Source organism: Falco cherrug, chromosome 1 (assembly GCF_023634085.1).
Source record: "Falco cherrug isolate bFalChe1 chromosome 1, bFalChe1.pri, whole genome shotgun sequence".
In the NCBI taxonomy this organism is placed as follows: Eukaryota; Metazoa; Chordata; class Aves; order Falconiformes; family Falconidae; genus Falco; species Falco cherrug.
This window is the reverse complement of record NC_073697.1, coordinates 5,153,532-5,174,237: the sequence shown is the minus strand read 5'-3', so window position 1 is coordinate 5,174,237 and position 20,706 is coordinate 5,153,532. Positions and strand designations below refer to the sequence as shown.

General features: G+C 41.7%; 1 protein-coding gene across 4 annotated transcripts in view; it reads left to right on the top strand.

Moving 5' to 3' along the window:
- The first annotated feature begins 5,687 nt into the window (after positions 1–5,687).
- CFAP97 (cilia and flagella associated protein 97) overlaps positions 5,688–20,706 on the top strand; it is a 35,235-nt gene continuing 20,216 nt past the window's right edge. Inside the window, exons 1-3 of one of the 4 annotated variants that reach the window (XM_005438950.4) lie at positions 5,688–5,800; positions 17,447–18,325; positions 18,415–18,486. In XM_005438950.4, coding sequence (XP_005439007.1) covers positions 17,467–18,325; positions 18,415–18,486 — 931 coding nt within the window. In that variant the 5' untranslated portion in view covers positions 5,688–5,800; positions 17,447–17,466. The other 3 variants (XM_027805098.2, XM_055728528.1, XM_027805099.2) reach the window with 3 other exon arrangements.

Sequence of the window (20,706 nt, the reverse complement as noted above, 5' to 3'; positions counted from 1 at the left end):
GCGCGGGCGGCGCCTGGCAGGCGGGAGGGCCGGGGACCTGTGGGCCCGCTGGGCCGCCCCGCCCCGCTCCGCCCCACGGCGTGGCCTGGCTTCCCTGCGCCGGGGTATGGCCCGCGGCGCTGCGCCGTCCGCGCCCGGGCGAAACGAGGAGGCGAAGGTGCTTCCCCACGGGGGTTCCCACCGGCAGCGGTGTGGAGCTGGGCCCCGCGGAAAGCACCGGGCGCCCCTCTGACACGGGCAGCCTGGCAGAGCTGGGGGGCTGCAGGCTGGAGGCCGCGGCTCGGCCCAGCGGGACCCAGGATGGTTTGGCTGTAGCACCGAGGCCCTGAGCTCAGGACAGTGCCTTGACCTGGGGCATCACTGAAGACCAGGCCCCCTCCTGAGTAAGCGTTGTACACACCCCTCTGCCTACACCCCCTTGGTCAGCCAGAGGAGAACTTAAATAACTGTGTTTCAGAAATAAAAACTTGATGGAACAGTGATTGAAATGATACAACAGCGATTGTGCAAAAGCCAGCGCCACCGCCCCACACGAAGCCTGCCAGTTCTCCCATTGCTACCCTCCCTCCGCCGGTCTGATGTTTTATAACTGCTTGTGGCAGAGTCTGAGAACAAATTCCTCGGGTGGCAGAAGCCTTGCCGTATTTCAGCTGTGCTGGGGATGCACGTTCGCCTCGCCATAGGCTTGGTGCGATTACAGCTCCTCTGAACTGGCAGGTGTGTAGCAGTTTCCAACCACAGCCAAAGTGAGAGGCCTTGATCCCTTCAAAGTAGGCCTAAAGGGCAATGCTTTCCGTAAGGCAGCCAGACTGCGCAAAAGTGGATTTACAAGCATTTACTCATGGGCTTCATTTTAAGAGCAGATACCCCATTAAGAAAGTTAAGCACTGCAGAAATGTTTACACTTCTGGGAAGCCCTTTTCAGATTGCCACGGCTCTGGCGGTCTTAATGTGAAAAATAGCCCTCAGTCTTATCTTGAAACGACAGCTATTGTTGCTGAGGTTACAGCCCTTTTGATTTATTCACATTCTGTGAAAAAGTTTCTTCTGGAAAATTAATTATATTAGCCTGATGAAAAAAAGGTACAAATATCAAGGCCCTGATCTTGTGAATATTTACATTTCCACATAACTTCATGAGTGCAGCTAGCACCATTTCAAAACCAGACACCAAACTTCCCTGTGCCACTGTAATACTAAGCGAGCCGAGGCATTGAGCATGAATAGTACAGGTGTCCAAAGGCTCAGTGACAGCCCTGACACTGCCCTGTAACAGGGGGTTCGGTGTCAGCTCTTGGTGAAAAACTGTGATAGAAACGTGCACGCTACAGGCACAGAGCTAATCGGGATTCCACGTTCCAGCAAAAGTTTTACTCCACAACAGTATTTTCTAAACTAGTTCTAACCTAACCCACAGTGCCTGATGGTATGATCTGACTCGTGTATGAAACTGTCTCCATATACACATGCCTTTATCTACTAGAGGTTTACGTAGCAATGGATTTCCTCTCAAAATCCTGAAGTAGTTTTGAAGTGATTTTAGCTGCGGTGTTAGTCACTGACCAAAAGAGACGCTGCTCCTTAATCTGATCCAAAGTCCTTACAGTAAGTTAAATATAATTTTATGACACAGTTTATTCTATTTAGTGGATATTAGATTGCAGAAAGACCTTTTCAGTGCTAGCTCAAACCATTCACAGTGTCCCAAACTGATTTAAGTAATGTCTCTAATGTGATTAAAGGTGAAAATCATTACATCATAATAATGGAAAACACTATTGCAATGACAGTCCCTTTCCATGTGAACTACCATGTGCCAAAACATCCTAATGCTTCACCAAAGGGCTTGGGGACCATGGTGCTTTCAGTATGTCTGATCATTAAGACCAACAGATTCTTGCAGAGTCTGAAAGCTTTTGGATAAGACCCAACATGCCAGAAGGTTTCCTATAAAGCTATTTTATTCTCATCAGGTAGAAGAGAAAAAGCAAAGATCCAACTCCCAGCACACACTTTATTCCTCAAAGATTTCAGAAAATACAGGACTTTGGACCGAGTTCAAGATCTATTCTGGGATCTTAATAAAGATCCACACAAGAAACCAGACAGAGTGTGTAGATGCCTCCTACTGCAAATGCGTTCAGGAAACTGCCTGGGCCTCTGTCAAAACTACTTAAGGGAATTGAATTTTTAAATTAACCTGAAGCAGACCACGTAATGTTGTTAGTCCTGTGTCAACAGAAATTATTTTCTTATTAAAGTATTAATTCTCAGAAGTGAAGAGGAAGAGGAAAAAATAAACCTACCTGCAATAATGGTTTAGTCCTGCAGCGCTTAATGCACAAAACCTGTTCTTGTCTGAATGAGTAATCTCACCAATTTTGGCTATGATTTACCAAGCTTACATGAATTAGATATGTCTAAATCAACTGAAATGTGTATCCATAGAGTTAGAGCGAAAGTCTATTGTTTTTCTTTCAGTTTTTAGTAATATTCTATGACTTTTCAACCTGAGGGACAATTCCTAATATATTAGAGGATATCCTAGCTCCGCTGAAGTCAATGGCAATTTTCAAGTTTCCTTCAGTGTTATCTGAACTTCCCTTTTTGTACTTCAAAGAGTACCCTCCTGTACAAGACAAAAGGGCTTCAGAGGTCAATTTTCTGTCCATGGGGTTATTTTATTCTCTTTCTGTAACTTACTTACTCAGCCATGGAACCAGTTTATGAGATAAGGAATTCAATTTCTACCTTATTCAAGCATTACAGCAAATACCTTTCCTACAAAGATAAGACTATTTTAATCTTGTTTTAAAATGTAAATTGTGTCTTATTTGAGAGAAGAGTCAGCACTTTCACTTTTTTCCTTTGAGCTACGAGTATAGTTTACCTGTTTATAACATAGCCCAGACAAAGCCACACTGGTCTGAACATATTTCTGCATCTTTTAGTGACTGTCTTGCAACTTGCACCTTCACAGTACTGCAAACTTTAAACGTCAATAAATTTGCACCTTGAAAATGTTTAGACAAGCTTAAAATGAACGCTTTCCTAATGGCTTTTTCACATTTACTTCGTTTTGTGAGCCCTTCTGGCTCAGATCATATTGTTATAAAGGTTAGCAAATTAAAATAGAAATTTATTATAGGCAAAAATAAAGGTGTGTAAAGTACATAGTTTATATTTTTAGCATAGCTACAACTCTGAAGTAATTTCATGCTTTTTCATAACTGCTGTGGTGCTGCATTGTAGTTACAGTCACGTCAAGAGTTTACAGAAATTCTTAAAAGCCTCTCGGGCACAAAACCCAGAAGTACTTGTGAAGTCTTAAACTTGGTATGGAAGAGTGATAACTAACACTGTTAGAAACAACCATAGGAGAGAGAGAAAACAATTTTACTGGGTTGATGCTGTTGATTTCATTAACCCTAGCTAATCAAGCAAGAGAAAAGGGGATTGTCATATTTCTCAGTACCTTGAATCTTATTTGACACCTTTCAAGACAATCAAGAAAATGATTGTGATTATTTCTCAAAGGCTTGCAGAATGAAAGGGCTCAAAATTGTCAACCTTTGTTGCCTTTTAAAACATTCCCTGCAACGATAGATGCTTTGGACTTGATTGAAAACTTAAAATGCAGACACATTTCAGTGGAAACCTTATAAACAATCTGCCTCTATAAAAGCAGACACAATTTGTCTGATAAAACTTTACATCAATGTTTATATATAACAACTGCAAAACTTCTACTTAGACATGTTTTTTTCCTTACAAGAATTTGTAAAGACATTATGATATAGCCTTTACAGGATCATACACTCACTGTCTTTCCATTAGGCCCATTCCTCCTTTACTGAAAATCAGCTGAACTGCACACAGAAGATAACTATTGATTTTTGTGGCCCACATTTCCACAAAATATGTAAGTTACACTAACATTAACTATTTGTTTTTCACTACACCTTTTGAGACAATGGTATTGTATTTTGCCTGTTTGCAGATAGGAACCTGAACATGCAGGTAAAAAGGACAAATGCACCCACTTAGATAAGTGGGTACTATATAAGATAAGGTACCTAAGACCTCACATTGTGAGGTCAGCAAGGGCTCAGCATTTTGTAGCACTTGATGTTTTCCAAATACAGCTTCCATTGATTTCAGCTGCAATTGTGATTATTCAATATTTCAACAGTGAGTTCAGTAGGGTTCCAGAAAAATAACAATGAAACACATACTAAGTATGAAAAGTTAGTCTATATTACTTGCAGAACCTCCATTAAACACTGTAGCACAAGTGGGACTAGACTCTGGTTAATGTAGGGACATTCCGTTGTCTTAAGAGATTTTCTTTCTTTACTTTTAGCATTCTGGCACATTTACTACATATATTGATTATATGTATGTATAGTCACATATGTATGTGCTTCTGTGTTGGTGTATGTTCATGTGCCAAGTGAAATAGGGCTATACACGACAGTTGTCTTAGCTGTACAGCCCAAATCAACTCAAAATTCAGTATGCTCAGAAAATAATATGTGATTATGTCATTAAATCTTTTTCATGATGGACAACGGGGCCAAAGTAAAGTTAAATTTTTAGTTTTGAATGTGTGGATCAGTAATCTGGAAGTCTTTCTTTTCATATAATTCTTTCCTACTTCGTTACAAAGTAACATTACTGTTATTAAAGAAATGCCAAGGTCTGATATTGCAACTGACCCTTTCAAAAGAGGTGGAACCTTTCCCACCTTTACACAGGACACAACCACTTCCCAATGGCAGATCGCTAGTAGGTAGTCACCACTTACCTAGTCAGTGCTTCTAGAAGGAATGGAACTCTGCCTGAAGGCTTCATCCATGTTTCTTCGATAATTATACTGAGATTCAAGGATGGTGAGATCAGGTTCACTCCAGGAAAGGTCCTGATCCAAAGCAAAGATTTGGGTCAGATGTCCCTAGAAGCTCTACAGATCAGTTTCCCCCTGCATTTCCTCAGGATATGTCACTCGGCACCGCAGCCCTGCCACTGTAATGTGGGGGCCATCGCCTCAGCATGGGGTCATGTTGCCTTAACACAGGGCACCATCCCCTCCATATGGGCTGCCAGCACATCAACCAGGAGCGCCGTCATCCCAACCTGGGGCACCATCATCTCAATCTGGAGCACCATCACCTCAGTCTGGGGCACTGTTGCCCCAACATGGAAGACTATCGTCTCAGCATGGGGCCTCATTGCCTCAGCCTTGGGCACTGTTATCTCCTTCTGCGATGCCATCACCTCAAAATGGAGTGCCAGCACCTCAGGCTGGGGCACTATTACCTCAACCTGAGGCACCATCACCTCAGCACGTGGCCCTGTCACCTCATCACGGAGCCCCATCACCTCAGCCTGGGGCACTATCGCCTCAGCATATGACCCTGTCACCTCAGTCTGGGGACCTTCACCTCAGCACGCAGCCCCATCACCTCAAAACTGCAGCACCACCAGATCAGTCTGAGGCACCGTTACCTCAGCTTGGGGCACCACCACCTCAGCTTGGGGCACCACCACCTCAGCATGGGGCCCCATCGCCTCAGCGAGAGTCACAGCTCTCTCCCCCGTTCCCGCGGAGCTGAGAGGGGCGGGAAAAGAGCCTCCGCCACCGCCTCCCCGCTTGTCTCCCGCCCCCCTCAGGCACCGCCTTTCCCCGCCCGACGACGCGAGGGGCCGGCCCGGGCTGCGTAGGCGCCTGGCAGTCAAGCGGGAGCCGCAGCACTGCGCGGTTACCGCTTCCCGTTCTCTCTCTTCCGTGTGTGTGTGAGTGAGTATCCGCCCCGACTGCCTGCGCGGTTACTACAACAAAGCCGGGGGGGCAGGCAGCGGCTGCTGCGGCTTCCAGGGAGCTGCCGGCCCGGCCCGGTGGCGGTAGGGCCTCCGTGATCCGTCTCGGGGGTGGCCGGTGCCTCCTCCCCCACGGAGGGTGCCGGGAGAGCCGGTACGCGGCGGTTGGGGGCGGCGGGAGCGGGAGCCGGGCGTTTTCCTCCCCCGCCTGTGGTAATCTTGTTGCCAGGTCAGAGAAGGTGGGGATGTGTTTTGTTTTTGATATATATACCTATATTATTTCTAATTATTTTATAGTTTATGTTTTTATTATTTTTTTAATTTGCTGTCTTTGGGTCCCTGCCGGAGTGACGTGTATCTAGGTGTCTCCCAGGCATGCTGTGCGTGCTCTATTTGGAGGGCTGCAGCTGGCCAGAGTTTAGTCATGCCGCTGTAATATGTATTTTACCCCCCACTTCAGTGCTGTGCCTGCCCTCTTTGCTCCGTGGGGGGATTGGAAAAGACCTGGGAGACTTTCTTCCAGGGCACTGGCCCTCGTTGGCTTTGGGAGCAAGCTGCTGCGTCGTGCGTGCCATCCTTAAAGTTACCGACTGGGAGGGACAGGTTGAAGCGATGCTTGAATAGAGTTTAGTGAAGTGTTGGGTTTAATTAGTGGGAATTAAGTCAGCTGAAATGATTGTCGTAAACGGCTTGCCTCAAGCGTGTTAAATCATCGCAATAGTCACGACTCTGCGGCTTCCTGGAGGCGCCGGTGCTGTAACGCGCCCTGCCGTGCGCGGGGCTGTGTTCTGCACCAGCAGTTCCCAAGGTGGGACTGTAGTTTGGAGAAAGAACCAGCCACCGAACCTCTTGGCCCCTGTGGGAATCGCAAAAGGGGTAATTGTAAATCCCGGGCCTTCCCGGGGGGTTGGTGCATCCCTCGCAGCAGAGCAGAGTACTGAATTCATGCAGAAGTGTCTCAGTGAGATGATACAACAAAAAGCAGTGTATGTTGCACTCGTAAGGTTCTGGTTTTCTTTTTCTGGAGTTTTCACAGCATGTTAGGGAAATTGGCATTTTAAGATACAGTTCAGCGTGGCTTATGGCGGGACGTAATTGAAGGTCGTGTAACTTTTATGCCTGGCTGAAGTTTTTCCCTTACAGTTCTGTTAAACACAATTTTTCAGAAACTGCTTTTTATTATAATATGCAAATATTTATACTTGTTCATTCTTCCTATAGAACGTATACAAAAAGCACCTAGTGTTTGCATTTTGACATGCATATATTTTAAAATTGGTTAAAATTTCTGTGCGGTATTCATAGAAACAGCAGGAAAACTATGGGATGGAATGAACATAACAAATAGCAATGCTAAATTTCTTTTGTATCCCTGCTTTTGGTCTGTTATGGGGTGCTCAGTACAGAGCATAGTGTGTATGGTGCACACTTTTGATTCTATGGAAAAAACAGTTCTTTTTTTTTTTTTTCTTTTTTGAATAAAGGCCATTACTGAAGTTGTTAATGGAGAGAGAACAAAATACCACAAGGATAAATTCTTTAGAGGAGCTATAAGTCATCATTATTAGACAGTTAGTCACCTGACATTAGCTTAAGAATTGGTTTGTAAAAATAATAAGCATTTTAAAATACAGTTTCCAACAGTTTGGACTTGGCTTTTGGAATGCTGCAAGTTCTCCCACCACTTTTTCCTGGGTTGTTTTTGCAGTGCATATCTTGTTCCTTTGTATTTTCTCAGCCTAGATAATCCTTGTAGTGGCACAGAATAGAGACCAGAGAAAAGGAGAGAACAAGTAATTTGGGGACATACTCTTCTGGATGCTTAGAGCTTTTATGGCCTGTTTGGGTTTTGGTTTTGTAGTTGCCCGGGTTTAAAAGGGCACTTGGAGGGTCCCATGTTTCTCTGTAAGACTTACCTGGGCTCAGAGGGCCATCAGGACTGCAGACCCTGTTGAGGCTTTGAAAGTGTAATTGGCCGTTCCCTTTAGAGGCTTGACCCAGCAACACGTACAGGTGTGAGTCTTTCAAAGTTTGTGGGGTAGGTGGTTATATGGTCTTCTGTGGCATAGATAACAGGAGCATCTGCAGGCTTCTTAAGGTCTGCCCAGTTGTATGGCATCATAATATACCTAAAGCTTAGAGGTAAGAGTTTGAAAGTGAGTCAGTTCCTAGATGAGCCTGGGTATCCCCTTAAATTCATGAGAGATAGGTAGACTGTTCCTATCACAGATGTACCTTAGTGCTTCCGACCAGAGCTGCTTTTTAAAGCTTTTGCATTCTTTGCTTCCTGGTCTTATGCTCAACCAAGACTGGTGATAGTAATGGTCTAAAACACAACCTGTGTTCCTTGGTTAAGATTTTTTTTTTTTCTATCCAGCAATCTCAGCTGATGTTTAAGTCACCATTCAATAATGGGTATTTGTCATTCTTGAAGGTTTTCATTACTGGAACTCTAGGAAACCCATATTACCTTGCATTTAAGGGGGCCCTGTGTTTTAGCATTTTATCTACTTTTCCCCACTGATGTTTTTCGTCTGAAAAAATTAACAGGTCATAAAAATACAATGCAAGAGAAGTTCTCGGGAGGCCTTTGCCTTATTTGCCCCCTACACTCATTCTGAGGAAACATAAATATACTTGGACTATTCCTAAGTGGTATTCAAGCTGTTCTTTATATAGTGATTTAGTGACTGAATTTCTGTCCTTTCCCGTGCTCATCTGTACCAGACCGTGCTTGTTCCTCTTACATAGAAGTAAGGAAATTACAAGAATTGCACCTTATTTTCAATGGCTGTGGAGAATGTGATCGTTACCTCTGTAAAACTGGATGTCTGTCCTACAAACTGTGATATTAGGTGTCATCTTGTGGTCACAAAATTTGTTATCTCTTTAATCTGTGTAGAAGCACATCTATGCAGTGTTGAGGGAAACGCTGATGACGTGCCTGTTTGGGCTGTCATGTCACCAAGTGTACTAAATCCGTAACATCAGAAGCACAAACAAACTTCTAGTTCAGTGAGCATTTCTGTTGTTGAAGTTCATGTGCCGCTTGTTAGGGATGGCCTGATACTTTGTGGTATGCTGTGATTTATCTGCTGCTGAAGTCTGTCAGTGGTTTGCGAAGTGTACTTGCTTCCTTTGTGGTCCTGCCATCTATTTCAGGACTGGCTCAGGCAAATCCAGAAAATGCCAAGGTAAGTGGCATGTGCGTAGTATAGATGGTCAGCTCCTGGAGGAAAGTTTCAGTGCTCTTGAACTCTATTACAGACTTATTTTTGAGGTCTGGCTTCTCAACCAGTAGCAGATGGGTATCTGTGGATTATAAACATTTCTCGGCTGTACCTGTACTGCATGCAGTGAGTGAGGCAGGAACATAGGCTGGTCTGTTACAAGGTGAGAGTAGGGGGAAAGTTACTGTACAAATATGGGTGAAAGAATTGTTTCTCATTTACTTTTGAACTGTGATGAAAGAGTGGTTTTGTGCCTCCGTGTAGTTTCAAATGGGGAATGATCAGTGGTTTGAGAGCTTGGAGATGTACACAGAGACCTTTGCTGAGGTCTGTGCCACCCTTGGGTTGTACTTCTTGAGACAGTTGATAAAGATGTGAGTGTTGCTTACATGAAGTGATGTAGCCATTGTCATTTGGAAGATAGCAATACCTGACTCCCAACAGTCTGTAGCAACTGGTTGGTCTAGTCTCAGCAGATCCTAAGGGATCTGATGTTTGTCTGGTGTGCTTGAATCTTTAGGCAGGCATGCACAGGTAATCTGGTGCACCAGGACGATGGCACACAACTCCAGCCTTGACACATCAGGTATACTGAATTTTTGCTTTAATAAGAAGAATTGTTTTCCTTTTTCTTGCACGCCATTGTGGACTGCCGTGCCAAATTCATTTCCTTCAGTTGTGGATACCTGGTTGGATGCGTGCTGTCTCAATATTTAAATCTTGATATCTGGCAGAAATACTGTGTGTAGATCTTTACCAGTACAGTAGGAATGAGAAAACTCAGCTCTCTTTTACCTTCCTCTTCACTCTCAATAGCTGGCAGTAGAGTCTGTCCTTTTCTGAGCTTTTCATGCCAGTATACAAATAACTTTGCCACCGGGAACTGTTGAACATCTGTCTGTGACTGAAAGACTGTGGCTTGGGTCACTTCTGAGAAGGGTCAATGCCTGTGACCAGTTTCCCGCTAGCATCTTACTGCCTTTTGGTCCCTGAGGTAGCTGGAGGTGGGATTCTTTCAGGCAGCGAGAAACGGTGTATGGCAGTAGGCCCGTGAGACTTTGATGTGGGTGGTGCCACTTAAGCTTGTAAGGATGGAGGGCCTTGTGAAGGAAATCCTTCCAGAAGCTGCTGATACTTTCATCAACCAACGTATGATTTGTTGTCTTTTATTTTTTATTTTAATTGTAAGCTGCTTCTGTTTCCTCTGGGTTTGGAGGGTTTGCTGGTTGTTTTCTTGGAATTCTGAGCAGTGAGTGAGTAGTCATGACCTGTTTAGACAGGTCTGATGGCCCATCGTTTAAGCTCAGTAGTCTGCTGCCCAACCTTTCTGCTCATGAGGTCACAAGATGACTTTTGCTGAAGAGCAAACATTTAATGTGGTGTATACCAGCAAATTCCTAGATCAAAGATCCATGCCTCTCAGCATGATGTATTGCAGTTTGTCATAGTAGGAGAATGACTTATTTCTGGTCATTTCTTGCCTCCCCTCCACCCCCCTTTTTTTTCCTCTTTTGCTTCTCTGCCCACACCTCCACACCACTATCACCACCACTGCCCCTGCCTTGTACATTAACTTGAAAGCCTTGACCGTGCAGTCATCTAGGGTGCTCTGGTGGTCATGTGCTTGCATTTGCTACAACAGATGATGGGACTTGACTCTGTTCCAGAACTTTCTAGTGCTCATCTGTTGAATTGAATCCTTGCTTGAAATAGCTAGGAGACTCAGGGCTTTCTATTGGAATCCTTTTAAAAGGACTCTAAAGGGCTTTGGAGCATCTCCAGTGGGGCTGCGTCTGGAGACAGAACTGCTGTTCTGAGAGTTAACTTGTCGTAGATTTGGGAGTTACTAAACTGTATCTTTCAGCATACAGGGAAAAAGTCTTCCTTTGTGTCCAGTAGAGAGAACCAGGGCAAAAAACCCAAACCAAAACAAACAAAGCAAGCAAACAAAAAAACTCAAGAAGAGGAAAAAGGGCAAGTTGCGTATATTGACCCCATAAATTTGAAGTAGCAGGTCTTCCCTCCTTCCTCTTCTGTAGACAGGCACAGAGAATCAGCTGGACAAGTGGTTTGAGGTACACTGGAAACAATACTAGTTCTGATCTGAGCTTGAATTAGGTCCTGTCAGATCTGGTCTGTAAGGGATGAATGGTGGTTCTGCGGCCTGTTCAGATTACTGAGTTCAGGCACAAATCTACTACAGTCTTACGAGCCAACAAGTTTGTAATAAATCAGTAGTAAATACTTACATGCAGGTTGTAATCTGAGCACAGGGATTCATTCCCATGTAGTTATATCTGGGTGGTTCATCAACAGTGATGTGATTACCTGTAGCTGAACAGAGCCAGATTTTTTTTGGAGGTGCACCATGAAAGAACAAAGGCTAACAGTTGCATGATGTGATGCAAAAAATTCTGGTTAAAGAAAAAAAAATTCACAGTGAGGGTTGTTAAGCACTGAAGCAGATGCCCACATAGGATGTGAAGTGTTCATCCTTGGGAGTTTTTGAAAACTTCGTTGTACAAGGAAGGCCCAGAGCAAAACGAAATCCAACTTGAAGGTGACCCAGCTTTTAGCAGTGGACTGAGGTGGATAATGTTCAGAGCATCCCTTCCAACCTAAATGTTTCAGATTCTAATTCCAGCTCCTGTCTGCTTTGTAGTGTTTTGCAGAATAATTTGTCTGTGCCTCAACCAGCCCTTCCACCTCAGGGTGTAGGAACAGCTCTAGGGCAGGATGTATAACCATGTGGAGGAGCAGAGCTTGTATAGGTTTGTAGTGTTGGGGTTTATTGTGAGCTGGGGTTGAGGCCTTGGGTTTTATAGATTGGTTGTGAACCAGTCACGGTTTGGATTGGGGAAATTGGTAACCAAGTTTGGAGAGCATATGGTGTGCAGAACAGATATAGCAGGTACTGTGCTTTGAGCTTGGAAAACTAGAATATCTACTGAACAGGCTGGCTTTTTCATTCATTGGAGGTTTCCCTCAAGGGAGATAGTTTACTGAGAGGTGTATTTCCACCTTTGCGTGCTTTGTTGTTTCTTAGTAGCAGAAATAAAAGCTTTCATTAAAGAGATGGTAGGTATAGGCTTGGTATGCATGGTTTGTCACCTGGCTGGAAGCAGCTGCACTAGTTGATCTTTACCACTGTTGATTGTATCTGAGAACAAACTAAGTTTTGGGTTAGTCTTTTACAGGTTTTGAGACTTGTTTCCTCTCTTTTAAACTAAACAAACCCCCCAGAAGCTGAACTTTTCTAGCTGTCTTAAAATTTTTATTGCTCTCTTCTACACATTTTCAAATTTGTCTTTTTGAATTATTAATTTATTTAAGCCTTAGCGAAAAATGAGGAAGGGAATGAGACAGAGGTGGGTGGGGTTTGACTAGTGTGTTTTCTACATAGTAATGTGTTTAATGATTGTTATTCTTGTAAATGTTAGTCAAATGATAATGTTTAGCATTTTCACCCTCCTTCAGGTTCACCATACAAAGAAGCGATTTGGCAGTCAGCAGGTTTAAGGGGGCAGGATCTCTTGACAGAGGGGCAATAATAAGTAAACAGGGGTGTTTGGAGTGTGCTAAAGAACATGTGCCATTGACGGTATAAATCTTTTTAATTAAAACACTTCAGCTTTCCAACCCCTTAGCTCTCAAAACACTTGTTTCTGCTCTCTGAGATCAGGAGGGTGGGTCCCTCTTCCGAAGAGGTAGAAATTTCCAGCTGAAAGGAGAGGTGCTATCTGTGGGAGCACTAATTGTATGGGCTGGGAGAAGGTTGCCTGCTTGTTTACGTCTTTCAGTGTGAATTATGCTTACAAAGCAAAACTAATAACCCTAAATCAGAAGGTGCCTTCTTGGAGCTGAATACGTTATTATTGCTCTGATACTTTACATATATATTTTTAATACATCCTAAGATGTCTGTTCCTTTTTGTTGCAGGAAACATATCGTTGACTCATCCTGAGAGTACCGTAGCTGTGCTGTATTATGACCTTTATGGTGATGCACAGTATGCACACAGTAACGTCAGAAATTTCTGTTTCAGCCCACAGCATGTGTAAGGGGCTTGTTTTCCACTTCTGTTAAATACCAGAATCTTAAGATGTCCTGAAATCACTTAGGGCCTTCAGAGGATGTATAGCATAGAAATTCAGTGTGGTGGTATTCTGGATGCTAGGAATTTGTATGTTACTAGATAGGGAAAAAAAAAAACCCCAGCTTTCCTCTCCATATGGACTATCCTCTTCCGCAATTATGAAAGTAGAATGTTAAAAAGAAAAGAAAGTTGATCACTGCTTGTACTTTGTGTGGGTTTTTTTTCTTCTGTGGCTTATTTCAGTACTCTAATGTATGTATTGCAGCTAGCCTGCATTTAGAAAAGTGAAAGATTGATTGGATAACTGTTAAAGTTTAACCAAGGTTAAAACGCCTTGAATCTTTCAGTAGGTAATTAATGCACTTTGTGTTAGTTCCCAACATTCAAAAAATGTTATTAAAAGGCAGTATATGCTGTTTGAATATGCAGTATATTCAAACACAAAACCACATCTAAACCTGTATCCTCACTGTATCACCTTTTATGTACTATCCTACCTTTGTATAAGGTACTTTATACTGCTGCCATGCCTAAAGGCCTGCTGTTAGGCATTACCTACAAAAATATTTTGGTGCTGTAGCTGGCGGGTTTGTAGTTGGCAGGGGAAGATCACTCTGTTTAGCATGAATAAGATCTTGATCTTTGTTTAATGTTGAGGGAGGATGTCAGAATGCTGCTTGTCCTTTGGGCAGTGCAGCAGCTGGCAGGGGTTGGCCTGTACAGGAGCTGAGTGGTCATTGCTTTTGCAGTTGTCTGGCTGGTAAGAACGTGGATGTGGTCTCAGTCAGATGCTCGGTGCATCAAGCTCTTGACCAGAAAGTGTGGGTCCCTACTTTCCTGGCAGCCAGACTGCATGTTCTCCTTGGCTGTTTGGCTGCTTTGTGATCTTAAATGGGTCAAGCTTGGTGTTTACAGGCAAAGGGATTAAAAAGTGGTATAAACTAGGAGGAACTGTCGTGAGGAAGAGACAAAGACGGAAGGGTGCCCTTGGCTGTGGTAATGGATGGGTGTTACAGTTACGAAAAAATAGGGGGAGAGAGGTAGAGAATTATGCGGGGGGAGGAAATACTGCAGTACAAGGAGGTATGGCAAATAGTTAATGGCCAACCATTAATAATGGCTCATTTGAGTTAATCTATTTGTGTTAGAAGGTTTCATGGCAGAAAGCCACAGAAAACTTTTTTTTTGGTAAATAAATACAATGGTCATTAGAATTAGCAGTTAATGACAAGTATTTGACTCTAATGAAAAGTTTTCTTGGGATTTCAGAATATCACTTGTTGATTCTGTATTTTAACAATTGATAGCGTAGCAGAACTAAGCACTTCTCACAGAAATAAAATTACACTCTGCCCTGTATATAAAGAGGGGGATGGTGTGTGTGCACACATAGCCAATTTATTACTTTGGGCGTGATTTATCAGCGAAATTGCATTTTCTGTGTTGTTGCTTCTTGGCAAATTCCAGCTCCCTTAAAGACATTCTAGTTCACGAGGGGAATAGGAACCAAGAATGCCATCCCTTCATTTATTTCTTCTTGTTTGTTTTTAATGGAAACTACAAAATGAATTAATGTTTAGTTTTTGAATGATTAAGAGTGTCGGTGAAATAAATTGACCAACACAGCATGTCTGTTTTCCATTAAGATCAAGGCTAAAGTCTTTAGGGGGTTGTGCCGGAAAAGTGGAAGAGGCATTTGGCAATGAAATGACTGGTGTTACAGCTGCTACTCCTTGGGCAGTCAGACTGCTAAACTGCATGTCTCCTGTAGCAGTGGTTGCTGTCCATGAATCGGTTATGGCTCAGCCTTCACGGGAAACAGCCCACTGGCAGGTAGGCTATCGCTGAGGCATGCGGAGTGGGGAAGTTGTGCGCTCCTTGGCTGGTGCTAATGGTGGAGAGGAATGTGCAGCCTCCTTGCTATCTTTTATCAGCTTTTGCCACCATCTTGGGTTAAATCCCATCCTCACTTAAGAGATTGTGTGCAGAAAAGAGACATCTGAGAAGCTGTGGCGTGACCATGTATGATGTTTATAGCTGGTGAGATACTGTTAGTTTAGTCTTCTTTGCAGGAGTAGTGTTATTTTTATTTATATAGTAGTTACTTTTATTTCATAAAAATACATGGTTGTGTATATTACAGTCAACGCTTTATATTTCAAGCTGTACTAACTGGTTTGCATCCACCTGCAAAAACCTGGCTTTTGCTTTATCCCCTATGCTTTCACATGTACAACAGTGGTAACAGTGTATCAAGTCAATGTGTTTTGAGACAACTGAAATACACCAAATGCCTATTTTACCATTCAGTCATAATCTGTCTGAAGCTACAAACTGGTGAGATGCTAGTGCTTTAAGTAATAAAAACCTTGCGTCATGGACAAGAAAGGTTTTTGTTTTGTTTTTAACACTGTACTTGGTATATTCATTTTGTTCATAGAATTTACTTTGCCCAAGTTGTACTTGCTAAATAAATAATTCATGATCTATAGTCTACAGGTAATGCCAAAATTCTGCTTGGTTCCCTTCTGGTTTAGGTTACGTGAAGTAGAAAATGAAATGTAGATAATGTTTTACTCTTCTGATTATTTTTTTTCTATTGTGCATGTTTTAATATATTAAAATGCATTATCTTCTAGAAAGCTGCTCTAGAAAAACTTCCAAGAATTCACATGGCAGTTGGGCATTGCAGACTGTGCAAGCTGCCTGAAGCCAGGGGTCACAAGAAGTGGCATGTATATAAAAAATTTCTAAATTCCATGTAGCATTTGAAATTAAGAACTCCCAGGTGGTTTACTCCTTTGTTCTGTTGCTGTTGGAGGAGTTAGGTGCTTTAAAGAGTTTCTCTTTCAGTAGTACCAAAGCTGACCTCTGCTTCTATGGTTTAATAGCATTTTCAGCTTTATACAACACCTAACCTTATCAAGTCTTCTTCAGCTCTTTGGCTTTGTGAATCTTAAACTATAGGAATTCCACACTTTCTGTTTTTAAGGTTTGTGTTGTGCTTTTTGTATTTGGGGTGCGTGCTTCAAATTCCTCTAAAACTGAGTTATTATTTGAGAAGTGGCAAAATAACTGAGTGACATAGACTTTTAAAAATTCCGTATTTTGAAGTAATTTTAGCTAGAAGCTTTCTTGGGAATAGTCTTGCAGTTTCAAAGCAAGTTTAGGAATTCCTTTTGCAGCTTTGTTTGCCATGGCAACAAACTATATGTGGTTTAAGGCAGACCCACCATCTTGTAAAAGATTCTGGTTCTCCTGCCTCGTGTAGTTGCTTCCACTGCCTTTGGTTTTCTTGGTTCTACAGAGTGTTGCAAATAGGAGAAAAGTGCTGCTGGCTAGATGGGAACAGTCATTTTTGATACTGGCTAATTTTGTTTGGTTGTGGAGTGTTTGGGCTTTTGTATTTTAATTCTGTGTGTATCCTACTAATGAGTGGACACTTTCCTATTTCTCCTGCCACATGCATAGGATCTAACACCATATATTTTTGCAAGAAGTGTGACACAGTAGAAACGAGATTTGTAGAGCGAAACAGTTAGTGCTTAGGAAGTGATGTCTACTTTGTATGTATTTGGACTAGCCGTAATCTGGTTCCATGGGTTGAATGGTGACTGCTGGTTTAAGTGCCTAAGTTTTATGCATAGAGCATGCTTTAAAGGTTAGTTTCATCTGAAAGAATCAAGTTTGCTCACTGTACGCAGTGTGAGTTAGAGGACTGTCAAGAAAAGCAGGCTCCTGATCAAACTAAAACATTGTCACTGACACACTGTACATGCTACAATTTAACCTACAGAGCCATGGATCTTTTGATGTAAATTGAAATTGTTCCTACTTAAAGTGGTGAAAATCTACAGCAGAATGGTTGCGTCAGCCAAGACAATGACCACCACACACAAACAAGGTTTTAAATATAAAACCCAAACTAATGATAGCTCACTAGTGGCTCTAGCTTAAAGGGACACAAGAAAACACTTCAGTTGCTCATTTATAATATTTAAGACTCCTTAGCTGCTAACAGTGTTTGACTAATTTCCTTAGGAGTAAAAGTTTTGAAATCATGATGGCTTTTGTTGTCTTAAAGGAAAGCGTTTCAGTCTAACATGTAAGCTGTGTGTGATAAGGTGGCACTAAATTTCTCTATAGAACTCACTACAGAGTTGTCCCTAGCAACATAACGTTAATTTCAGAACTGTAAATTACTAGAGCTAGAAGAGTAAAGAACAAAACTGATATACTGAAAGTGTAGTTGGATCTGTTCTTATGCTAACCTTCGGAAACTTTTTGTGATGGTTGCAGGTGGCTCTTCCTATTTCACTATGGACTGCTTTGAAGATATATCGGATGGTGAAGTGGATCATGCTTTCTTTGACAGTGATTTTGAGGAAGAGAAAAAGAAAGCTGAAGAAAATGGTGAATGCATAGAGAAAGGAAGTACAAAGGCAGCTCTTGCGGGCCCTGATTTGGTTTCTAGTTTAAAGGATGCGAAGTGTTGTGAGGAGGAAAGTGAAGAAAGGCAGGAAGATTTGCGAAAGGATCAGTCCCTAGAAAATAGCACAGATCATCCTGGAGATGCTTCATCTTTACCAGTTTCTACAGTTGCGGAGAATGCAGATACATTTCAAGTGACATCTGTAGCAAGTAGGGGAACACAGGAGACTATTCCTGCTGGTATCCCCAAAATAGTTAAAGAAGGTGAAGAAGATTACTATACAGATGAAGAAGATAGTAGTGATGACGGCAAAACCCAGAAGATTAGACCAAAGTCAGCTAAGCAGTCAAACAACATAAAGAAGGCTAGCAAAAAATATACTAATACCAGCTCTTCTTCCTCTTCTTCCTCCTCCTCCTCCTCCTCCTCATCCTCAAGCTCAGATACAGATTGTTCTGATACAGATTCCGACAGCTGTTTATCAGATTCATCTCATTCTTCCTCAAAGAGAAATGCTTGTAGAAATGCTCTTCTGTCTCCAAAGCAAAAATTCAAGTCGGCAATGAAATTAGCAGAAGGAAAACCAAAGCTTGGTGACTACTTGGAGGAGTCTGAAGACACAGTGACTGATGTAACACCTCTGTCAACTCCAGACATCAGTCCTATCCAGTCTTTTGAACTTGCAGCTTCAAATGATAAGAAACTAAAAATAAAGAGGCAGGAAAATGTGAACCAAGAATTATATGGTAATTTTCAAGAATTTAAGTACAACACAAAATTTGTAAAACCAATGGGGCTGGGAAATCCAATCTTATATCTGTATTTTTTTCATTAGATTCCGAGTTTGATCGCAGATATAGTCGAAAAGTCTTGCATGATGCCATGGACCTGAATCAGCTTTTGAAAGGTGACTTCTAAATTATTTTTTTTTGCAAAGTATGACATCTGTATATTATTGGGAACAATTGAGTTCTAATAGAAGAGAATGAGGTTTTAATGTGCCACGTCTATTCCTAAAACTGGCTTGTGATGAAGCTGCATTGATCAAATTCTTTGAATTCTTATTTATGTAGATAGTACTCATTCTGCCGTGGAAAGAAGCAGCATGTGTTGGTATGCGTATACCTAGAATTAAGATATATAGATGGGGTGAATCTCTAAAAAAGATTTGTTGTATTAACAAACTGAATGATAAAACTGCAAGTGTGTTTTGAGAAATGAGAGTTTTCTGGACTATACCACAACTTACAATCTAAATTCAAACACCAACCTTTCTGATAAAGTGCTGAGTTATCAACCTTCCAAATTGAAAGGCAATCCGAAACTACATTGTATGATAAATAGTATTCATATTTAAACTTCTGGTACCTTTTTGATAATGAAACAGAATTAATTGAAATTCTTTTTCTGGAGTGTCTGCCTTCTAAAATACCATAAAGTGGAGTAAAGGTATTTTAAAGAGAAAAATAACAGATAATCTTTACTAAAACTTAAGTGGTTTCTTCTTAAATAGATTTAAATCTTAATAATGAAGTCTAAGAGAGTGAACTTGGAATCTCTTTCACTGCATTCATTGCAAACCTTAATTGTATGGGGTGAGAATGCATTGGATGATCTCAAGGGCATATTTTAAGGTCTATACAGTGCTTTTGCACTTGTTTTCATGGCCCAGTTTTCAGTAGTAAAATCTATAGTATAAAAGAGACTTGGCTCAAGAAATCTGCTGACCTCAGGTGAGGAAAGCCTCTTACACTTTGTCTGGTACTTTTCAACCCAAGTTTGCTGTATTGTGGTAGGTCTGGCATGAATAAAACTGTGTTGACTGTCTTCTCTTTGCACCTTGCCAGGCTAAGCCTCTAGTGAGTAAGAATTCAAAATATATTGTGTGCATCATTTAACTTTCCTATGAGTAGAAATGAGGATTTTACTTACATGGAAATTTTTCTGATGGTAAGAAAAGCAGAGCTAGCCATCCAGAAAGGTAGAGCCGATTCTCATCTCTGGCACTCCTTGTGCTCCAGCAACTCTTTCATACTAGAAAAGGCTCCAACCACTTGCCAAATCATGATGTTAGAAGAGTTGTTGCTAGGCAATTGAAATTATGGTGTCCTACATCTTTATTTGTTCTCTGATAGCAAGAAGCTATTTAATAACTGGTGATTATGGAAGGATTAATCTCATCCCCAAAACAAATGGGCATTAGAGCTCAGAGTACGTATACTCAGAGATGAATCTCTGTTTGGGGGCAGGTGGTGGTGGTAAGAATTTTTTCCCCAAACTGAAAACCAATTCTAAATAACAATAGTAAAGATTGAGTAATGAGAGGTACAATTCATATCGTCTGACAGCTAATGTTCCTGATTTACATGTATATTACTCCTAAGTGCCTCCCTAAATTTGCAAGCACAGCATAGCTTAATTACTTCGAGTATTTTGAGGTTTAAACGAGGAGGGATTATTAACGGTGGAAAGTAACTAACTAGTCTGGGAAAATAGGAGCTAATCATATTCTGAGTTATTGCTTCCAGTTTTTCCATACTCATGTAAAATAAAAACAAACCCCGCTCCATCCCCAGCCTGCATTGAATGTTCATTGGAACTGCATAGGCATGAACACTGTCAAGCGAGAACAGTATAAACCCAGGCCTGAGTGCGTGAAGCTGTATTTAAATGATCATCAGAATGTCTCAGATTTGGTTTTGAAGTATAATAATCTACCAGTAATCTATACTGATGAAGCATTCCATTTGAGATTTTTGTCAAATATGCTTGTAATATAGCTGGGCCTAAGCATTTACATCAGTTACGTGAGTTTAATTTCCCAAGGTCCCCAGAAACTGGCAGAATGTCAGTGTGATCTGTTACTTGTTGTTTCTAGGGGGCATGCAGTAATTCTGTACAATTCTGTGCATTGGTAATGTGATCATTTGGGAAGAAGACTAGAATCTCTTCAGTTAAAAAAGACTCACAAGAACAGAGAAAGGGAAGAAATCTGTTAAAAGCTGCATGGTGTTCAAAGAACAAGTTTTGGACTAGAACAAGAATCTGGTTATTAAGCAGCAAGGTAGCTTGTGTATCTTAAAACAATTGATTTTAAGCATTTAGAAAAAATGTTGCAGTTAAATGA